This window comes from Sander vitreus, chromosome 15 (genome assembly GCF_031162955.1).
Source record: "Sander vitreus isolate 19-12246 chromosome 15, sanVit1, whole genome shotgun sequence".
Lineage (NCBI taxonomy): Eukaryota > Metazoa > Chordata > Actinopteri > Perciformes > Percidae > Sander > Sander vitreus.
The window spans coordinates 14,263,458-14,273,678 of record NC_135869.1 but is presented as its reverse complement, the minus strand read 5'-3'; the positions used below and the strand labels follow the sequence as shown (position 1 = coordinate 14,273,678).

The 10,221-nt window shown below is 36.0% G+C and overlaps 1 protein-coding gene across 1 annotated transcript; it reads right to left on the bottom strand.

Annotated features, from left to right (window-relative positions):
- Nucleotides 1-27: 27 nt before the first annotated feature.
- Nucleotides 28-3,022, bottom strand: psmg3 (proteasome (prosome, macropain) assembly chaperone 3). The gene is made up of 3 exons (XM_078270205.1): nucleotides 2,914-3,022; nucleotides 1,804-2,032; nucleotides 28-627 (listed from the first exon to the last, which is right to left on the bottom strand). Exons 2-3 carry the CDS (start codon nucleotides 2,020-2,022, stop codon nucleotides 475-477), a joined length of 372 nt encoding a protein of 123 aa, XP_078126331.1. The 5' UTR covers nucleotides 2,023-2,032; nucleotides 2,914-3,022; the 3' UTR covers nucleotides 28-474.
- Between the last annotated feature and the right edge of the window lie 7,199 nt (nucleotides 3,023-10,221).

The following is a 10,221-nucleotide window of genomic DNA, read 5'->3' as shown; positions in this document are numbered from 1 at the left end:
AAAGAATAGGGGCTGAGATGACAGGAGTTACTTTGTTTTAGAAGTGAGCTGTTTTATTTCTTAATTCTCTTCATACAAAAATAACCAGTATAAAGTCGAACAAATTCAAACAAACAAAAAAGGTAAGGTTAATACATATTTCATACATTAAACTGAAGCTATTGCACAGTTCAGTTTTTGATTGCACAGTGGCTTGCAGAAAGCACCAGATACAATCTAAATTGTTTTTCAGAAGACATTATTCACTGTCTCAACTTATCAAAAAGATCAGAGTCAACAAACAAACATTTGTCTCGCAGCACAAGCCTCAGGTTGTTTTTTTTGTTTTGTTTTTTTAAAATCACAGATTGGCATTTAGAAAATACTCAAAATATTCCAGTTTAAAAATACACAAGAGAAAAATGTGACATTGGGGGCATCTAGAGGCCTGTATTTTACCAAGCCTTTCGGCTTCATGTCCATTATGTTGATCCTCTACCAGACTTGACAACTTTTTATGATCTCTTTCATTTGTTTTATTGCATCTATGGAGGAATCCTTGAGCGCCAGTCCCAGTAAGACAGGCCTGTTGCCGGCTTCTTGCGACACAAAAGTTGCCAGGTTTTTGGCACAAACATGTGTCAGTGGCTGAAAATAGAAATACAAATCAGGCGTGAGATAATTACACATAAAAATGCTGTGATGTAACACGTTAATGTCAGAAGAAAATTAAATGAAAATTGACTTCTACAATCCTTGCATGTGCAAAGGTCTGTGAAACCTCATTAATCAAATGAAGAAACTACACATGTAGCACTTTCCTCACACACCTATCAACAATCGTTTGTAGTTAACACACAAACCAGTTTTCACCAGTTTTTTTTTTTTTTTTTTAAGTGTACAGCAAATTGTCCAACACTGTTTTACAGATATCTACTCACTTTTAAAATAATGTCAGTGTTGTTGTTGATCAGAAAAAAAGACCTTTCTAATAACATTGTGGTGTTGCCATTGAATATGTCGTAAATAGTCTTGCAGCATTATTGATTGGGCTATATTCCAAACACACCATGAGAAAAGTGATTTATTTTTGTGACGTTTTCCCAAAGCGTTTTCACATCTTACTATATGACTTTATTCTATTTTAATGAAACCCCTAATGTGGTTGTAGCAGGTTATCTGGCTGCTGTGTAATCTGTAAATTTGACAATAACAGAGATGAAGACTCGGCTAACCCGATCATAATAATCACAATAATATTCCCTCATATGCTTTAGACCAGGGATCTTCAAAAGGGGGTCCCGGGCCCCTAGGGGGTCCTCAGAGTCAGTGCAGGGGGGCCTCCAAGTTTTTTTTAAAAAGTTTTTTCAAAAATTAAAAAAAAAAGTCTTAACATGAATCCAACATACTATTAGCAAACATGAATCCCCACTGCTAACTGTCCCATAGGTAAGGTAGTTACAATTACCATTCTTCAACACTGCATCCCTCCCTGACTCTAAACCCCCACATTTTACAATAAAGTGCAAGTATTGTCTTATTTAAAATGACCAGAAGAGTGAAACAAATTATCCAATTCTCTATTGATGATCCGTGTCTGGCACTGCATGCCAGTTAGAAAATGACATGCTAATGCAGAGCCAAAATAAGTTTTCTTGTGCAAACGTTAACAGACTGTTAACAGACACTGAATACTGAACTCTGCTTGCACACATCTAATTTCTCTCCATTCACCACAGCAATTCAGAACCAAATCTTGCAACAAGTCAGTCTTATGTCCTGTGAACATGTCCATCTAATCTATACCAAATTCATCCAGCTTACCTCGTCTTTGCCCAGCAATACTTTGGTGGAGAACGTCGGGGTGCTGATATCATTAGATCTGGAGTCAGGTGTGACAGATATCAACGTCCCCATTTTGCCATACTGAGTGAGAACTATGAATATGTAATTACTGAACTCTGTACAGACGACCTGTGTTGAAATTCCATTGACTTCTTTCTCTGTCTGTCTTGATCTGATGATGGGCTCAGTAGAAGACATTTTGGTAATCCTGGGGAAGAAAATGGCAGTTACAATTTCCAAGAGCCGAAGGTGACAACCAAAATCCCCAAATGTATCATCATATCAGTTTACTATCATATATGACAAAGAAAATCATTAAAACCACACATGAGATGGTGGTACAGCAAATGTTTGGTATTTTTGCTTTTAAAATAACAGTTGCAAAATCATTAACGTTACTGTCATCACACTATAGATTAGTCATAACATTTAATTGGTATAGGTTTGTCATATAGCCTAACGATCTACAGTTAGCTAACTCTACAAATACTGCCTAAGTGCAAAGGAAATGCCTCTCCAGTCAGATAAGTTATTTAATAGTGATTGCTCTATGTAACGTTAGCATCCTTCAGATAAGTCTAGTGTGCATTTCCAGATTTTAAATAACGTTACATTAAGTTCCCTTTACACCTTTTTAACCTCTCACTTATTTGCAAAAACGTGGACATAATCTTCAAAGATGGCATAACGTTACGATTCAAACAAGTTATACTGGGATATTCAGACTCTGATACAGCACATTGTTAGCCGCTAACATTAAATAACGTTAACGTTCAGAAAGCAAACGACATAAGTATTGGATAATTGAGTGTCCTCGCTAAAATCCACATGCCACCACCTGCAGAGACATTTTAAGATCGATTATAGTGTTACTTTTCAGCGGGGTCGAGAAAGAAAAGCTCCGCATAGGCTATGTGATGCTCGGCTACAGGGAAGTAGCTAGCTTACTGTTTACTGACATGCAGAGGCTAACATGCAGTTAGCTAGCTAAACAGCAAACGTTGCTGTTAGCTTCAGTTGTAATCTTCACAGTTGACATTACAATGAACAGATTTTTCAGCGTCTGTGTAAAATAAAAAAAATCCTCACCCTGTTTCTTTGTTTGTGCACAAAGTAACAGCTTCTGCACGGAGACACTTGACTTTCAGCAACTTCAGTAGGGCTCTGTCATTTGCCAAAAACAAACGTGCGTCGTTTGGTTGAGCGTATGCTATCTTTGCGTGATGACGTAGACTAAAGTCACGCCTGACTTCCGAGGTAGTTTCTGGCTCAATTTAAAACAAATGGGTCAATCATTTTTTCATCATGAAAAGCTGAAACCAGACATTTGGGTTTTTTTGTGTCAGCATAATTAGCAAATAACTTGATTCTGGTTCAGATTATTACAAGATAAGATAGATAAAATAGAGTTAGGAAATGTGTCCTGGACACATAACTTACACTAGTACGTTAGAATCCAGCAACTACAGCCCCCATAAGGCTTCTCTCTGTTAAGGCTGTTGAATAAAATCGTTTTTGATGGATAGGCTATTACTGTTTCTGACTAAATCTGAATTGTTTTGAATTGGATTCATTTAACAGATTTGGTAGGCTACATGATTAGGCAATTATTATGTATAGTTCTATGCAAAGGCTTAAATGATGTGGAACATCATATAGCCTCCAATCGCAGTGGCATGTCTAATTGAATGAAAAACCGAGAATATAGAAATGAAAGTTTGAACATAGGCTACTAAATGATACTGAAGTATTTTCTATTCCTTTTTCTATGTATTTTAAATAAAAGCTAATACATGATATGTACAGTCATGTGAAAAAATTTGTTACCACTGACCATAACGCTATCTTTTGTTCTGAAACACTTTTTACCCACTCTGCTGCAGTTCCTTGTGGATTTTAAGATTTATTTTTGTGTGCAGAAATTTCAAAATAGATCCTAATGAAAATATGAATGGTAACAGTTGTATGATTTTGGAAGGCCAACAAGTAACAAGTGGACAAAGTACAGTCATGTGAAAAGATTAGGACACCCATGCTAAAGTTGACTAAAAAGAGGAATAAAAAAATCATCTTTTGGAAATTGATCTTAATGCCTTAATTAAAAATATGAGGAAAAATCCAACCTTTAAGGACACCAATTTTGTTTGTGAATGAATAATGTATCGTAAATAAATAAATGTTCTTCCTTAAAATACAGGGGGCATAAGTAAGTACAGCCCTATGTTAAATTCCCATAGAGGCAGGCAGATTTTTATTTTTAAAGGCCAGTTATTTCATGGATCCAGGATACTATGCATCCTGATAAAGTTCCCTTGGCCTTTGGAATTAAAATAGCCCCACATCATCACATAATCTTCACCATACCTAGAGATGGGCATGGTTTTATTTCAGTTAGCCTAATAGCTGGTTTGATTTGCATTGAGAGATGATTTTATGGAAAGTACCCCATGCCCATCTCGATTGGATTTTTCCTCATATTTTTAATTAAGGCATTAAGATCAATTTCCAAAAGATGATTTTTTTATTCCTCTTTTTAGTCAACTTTAGCATGGGTGTCCTAATCTTTTCACATGACTGTACTTTGTCCACTTGTTACTTGTTGGCCTTCCAAAATCATACAACTGTTACCATTCATATTTTCATTAGGATCTATTTTGAAATTTCTGCACACAAAAATAATCTTAAAATCCACAAGGAACTGCAGCAGAGTGGGTAAAAAGTGTTTCAGAACAAAAGATAGCGTTATGGTCAGTGGTAAGTTAAATAAACAGCGAAATTGTCCCTTAAGGTATTTGCTATTTGTTCATAATCTTTTTATAGTTGTTTTTTGTCCTAGCCATTGGCCTCACAATAAACCTTCCTTGCAGGATCACCACGACTTCACCCACAGTAATAAAATAGATTAGGGTTGGAATTTTCTGTTTTTGCCTGAGGTTTGCCAGAGACTTGAAGATTAACAGATTTAAGTGCACTTTGTGTTTCTCTTTGTTTTTCTTAAAAATAATATTCAAGGTTCCAGCATTGTTCACAATGCATAATTATACTCAATCTGCCTAGTGATTTTCCCAGAAATGACTGATGTAGTGAGGATGATTGAACTGAACTTATCAGGAGTGACTTTCTTTAGGTTTAAAAATTAAGTTGATCCTCTGCCCTGGTACATTTCAATCAATATTAAGTAACAAAACCATCTCTTCCAAAGCAAGAAACCACAGAGGCAAGACGTTTTAATTAACTGTCAATGGACCTTTAATTTAAGGAGCAGTTAAAGTCCTGCTTTTCATTTTTATTCTTATTTATTTATTTATTTTTGCAGTGCATTTTATTTAATAGTAGCACTTTACACCCCAGGATGAATAAACCCTTTGTTTACAGGGAGAGATGTAAATATTGGCACTATGACATAAGTGGTGCAAAGACTTTTATGATTGAAAAATGAAATGGAAGTATTAATTTTTTAGCATGTGTGAAGAAAATCAACTGAAAAACAGTTTTCAGCCCAGCAGTGGTTGTACTGACCTGCTATTTGAACTGCATTCAAATGCTATAGGCTTTACAAGGACAGTTTAGTAGGACACTTCCATTTTGGCTACAAATTGGCCAACTACAGCTGTCACATCTGCAACAGTCCAGGAGAGGTTAGCAGTGGAGGAACTGTTAGCAAAAGTGCTTGCATTACATTTTTTTTTTAGGTGGATGTGAGGCTCCACTGAAGTCTGCGAGTGCTGCATCAGGCTGATCCAAAAGGAGCCATCCCTATGAACATGACACACTCACAATGTCAAATAGAGCCGGCTCAGCGGAATTGTTATGCACTCTGAGTAAGCAGCAGTAGGTATGAAATTGGTTGGACCGCTCCCTATACTCTCTGGCTGACCATCTGTGTCCTTGACTGATGATTTTGATCTAAACAAAATTGTAATGCAAATATCAATTTACAATATTTCAGCATTGTTTGTGCACAGAATCTGTGATGGTATACATGTTCATGTGAACGAGCAATGCACAAAAATGTTTTTGAAAGGCAATTATGACAATGATGACATGCCTTACCATGAATAAGCATTTCCCATCACATGAGACATGGTATTTAGTCTAATTAGATATTTCCACATACAAATAGACAAACATTAACCCAGACCCTTGACACTTTTTATACATCATAATTTAAAACACACCAAAACAGCTACATGACATATTTTCTTGAAGATTGTGTTCATATCAGTTTAAGTCTAATGTCCTCATGGCCCTTGTTATTCATTAACATCAGCTATATGGCAGGAAGGAGAAAAATAGCTCATGCCAGGTTTATCCAGTGGGTCACAAGTAGGTTTTTAATTATATAAAATGTGTGTGAGTTTCATATTACACATTCCATGTAATATTTTTTTGTGAATTACTAATTACTTGTTTTGCATGAATTACAGTAGACTCACATTAATGGTTACAGTGGCTGTTTCAGGGGTTCAAGGGTCCTGGAGCTGTTTCCAGGAAAAATGAGGAGTAGTTCAATCCATTATAATTTGATTCATATGAAGATATTAGTAGGGAAACTAAGGCCTCTAAAAGTTGAGATACACCTAAAACAAAGCACAACCATGTTTCATAACTTTAAAATGTCTATTTTTTTAAATAGATGAAAAATATTTTACTGCAAAAAAAAATGTATTTGGTTGATGTTTGGATCCTCCCCAAAACCGAAAATAATGAAAATGTAGGCTTCTCCCAAAGGGTCAGCCTTATCACGTGTCTCAGAAAATAATTATCAGGATGTCACCAAATTTGTAATGGATGTTCACAGACAGTCATTACATACAGTAAAGCAAATGTTTCATCAATATATCTGTCCATCTTTAACATTTATATACTTAAACACATATGAATTATAAGCAGAAATTGTATAGGAAATTACCACTCTCAACCGAAAGGCTCTATTGAGGGTGGTTAAACGGCTCAGCACATCACCAGGACAGAGCTGCTATCCATAGAGGACCTCTACACCTAGCAGTGCAGGAAGAAGGCCAACAGGGTATGTATCACCCCCGTACCACCAGGCTCAGGGACAGCTTCATCCCAAAGGCTACAAGACTTTTTCCCTAACCTTTTCCAAATCATAGGACATGTTAACAATAGTAGCATTGAAGCTACAGTAAATGTACATGCATTGGAGGGCCTTGATATCAAAATCTTTGCATTACATATCAAAGGGGCAGGAGTTGAATTTTAGTTGGCTATGTAAATAGATTTGTACTCATCAACATGTACTTTGGATGACAGACATGTCAAATTTAGGAACACAATGCACTTTTAAACAGTTTTTTAGGACATCCTTGATATATTATGTTTCATGATCTTTCTTTGGGCTATAAACATGCTACAAATGCCAGCTGTATCCCAAAAGTTAGGTGTTGGTGTCACACAGAGAAAAAGAAATGTTGATTGTCACACTTTTCCAAAAGAGTTGATGGTGCTTCAGGGTTCTCAATTTTACAAAGACATCCAAGGTGTCTGTATGACTAGTCAAGCATTTTATTTGTCTGTCACAAAACATACAGACCCTCTGTGTCAAAATGTCATCCCCTATGAGAATATCTTATATTCTTTATGAGGCAGCTCCCATCACCACCCTGCATTTGTTTGTTAATCAAGTCTCTTTGGCACGCATTGAATACATATCATGCAGACTAATTTTTCTCTCTTTACACCTTTTGAATAATAACTATCTCAGTATTAGGCCATCGATGATAACGTTAGCCAAGTGGATTTGAAACATTTTCCTCACACCTGCTTTGTTAAATCAGAGAAGCTCATAGAGGTGGATGAGGGGAAAAGGGCACCTTCATGCCTCAGTATATTCCATAGTCACACATTCTCATGCTCACACACACATACACACATACAGTACATACACACAGACAATTATTACCCTTGTGGCCACTAGAGTGCTGTGCTGTATTACAGATAGAGCTCAAAAGCGTCTTTACCATGACATTTGAAAGTTGCACTCACGCCACGGGGATTAACCCCTGGGATTAGTTTCCGTTAATTGTTTATAAAATACAGGCAAAGACAAACCAAAGGGTAAAAAAACAAAATTTTCAGGGCATTTGCCTCAGTCTCAATAGACTGGATTTACCTTTTCTGCCCACAGACCACCCAATAACAATAGTTTTGGTTTTGGTATGGCTTAATGATTTCTTTTGAGTTTGGTAGTCAGTTTTTTTGTTTAAAATCCCACCACTGCTACCTTCATATCAAACATTTAAATCAGAATAAGCACACAACAAAGCCCTATCATTCCAGTATATAACACCGTGAAAGAGGTTACCAATTTCTTAATATGGTTTCACAAACCATATTAAGGCACCATGTTTCTATATCTCTTTGTTTGTCTGCTGGCTTGAATGAGTTGTGACTGACAGAAGGCAGATCCAAATACGTGGAGAGGAAAACAGAAATCAGAGAAGCAACAAAGACGCATCCCACCCTGTCTCATCTCTGCTCTTCACAGTGTTCCAGAAATGCACACATTAAATCATGACTGGAACATCTTTCAGACAGTAAAGGTTTTTGGCTTCATGTTTGAATGCTTTGTGAATTGACTCCATGCTTCTCAAACCATATCACACAAAAGCAGAGACATAAAAACAAGATAATAATTCCATATAACTAATAGAAAAATAATCTGTAAATATTATAAATAATAAATATAAAAATGTAAATAATCTTATCATGGCTGATTGAAGTGCCTTTGCAATGGTGATGTCCATCTGTAGCATACAAAAGTCAAAGAAATGTCTATCTATTTGAAAATAATTTGCTCTACTTGTTTTATGGCCGTGGACAAACCATTAGCCAGCTTGTAAAAACTTCTCCCAAAGCTGATGCAGAGGCAGCCATTAATACCTCAAGGTGTAATAAAGTTAATACTTTGGAAGAAACAAACATAGCATGCTGAGGTAACCTTTAATCCAATTATGATCCAATTAGGCTACCTGTCAAATAACATAACTTCCACTTAAAAGTTTCTCTCACCAGCAATATCTGTTACTACAGTAAACACGTTGGACTGATATAAGATAAGATAAGATAGACTTTATTAATCCCACACTGGGGAAATTCCTGTGCTATGTATACTGTATACCGTAAACATATTTGAATTTTTATTTATTTGACAGGGACAGTGCATATTAATATATATTACTGTAAATATGTCAGAATTAGCCAAAAGGCTGTTTTCACCTGCAGTCCCTGGCCATATGTTACAATAGACTCCCTGAAAGTAAAATAACAAAACAAGGAAAGGTTAAGATAAAACACAATTATTAAAATAGGGTGCAAGCAGCAACTCGTGTTAAAACATTAATTAAATTGGCATGTTAAATTAAAAAAATAATGAGGTTAATGATAATAAGCTACAGAAGCAGTTTAAAAGAACTGCTTAAACCTTAATACCTGGAAAAGACGGGAAGGGATCCATTCGTATGTGTCTACTGTACATAGCTTTGTGGTGTAATTAGTAATGTAGATGTGGAAGTGGCTAATAAAAAACAAAATGGACCCTGTTGGGGAAAAAATGTTGATTTGATGTTTCAAAAAAGAATGTGTAGGCCAACACAATAATTACTAATCATATCAGTGTAAACATTTTTCAAGCTCTCCATTTCCATGCAGTTAACATTAGTATAACTGTTTGTCTGAATCAATTTATGAAATATCCATACCAAAAGGAAGGGCAAAATATATCCATAGACCTGAGTGGAGGTGGGAACTCTGTGCACTATTAATACTTGCCTCATGTTGAAAGTGAAACCTATTCCTTTGGTGTTATATGAGCAGCACCTTTAGATTCCTCAGTATTCCGATCAGCAATGGATGTATGCTTTGCTTGTCCGTGTTTGTGGATTACACTTACAAACATCCTTGTTAGTCTCCTAAGCAACATTTTTATAGAATGGAAAGACCCTATCTTCACCTTTTCAGCAAGAATATGTGAATAATTAGCAGCAAAGAAGACTTGCTTTAAACAAATTGCTCTCATCCCAGAGGTACTTAAGATATTAAGTGCTTCACATTTTCATTGTTCTCACAAATTAAGCAGCAGTATTTGGTCCTCCATTTTGTATTTGTGATCATTAATCATTACTAACAACCTCCATTAGGTCCTAACTTAGTTTATCTATGTCCATGCATGTTTACTGTGCAGACTGAGAGCCAGACTTGGCCAATTAGGAAAATATAATAGTTAATACAAGATGGAATTAATGTCGTCAGAGTCAGGAGATATTGATGGGTTTCACCAACACCGTCTAAATAGTTGAGCATATTTGGTTGATGAGTTCATTAACGGTAATCAGTTTCAACTGCCTCTTGACACGTGCATGTAAATGAAACATA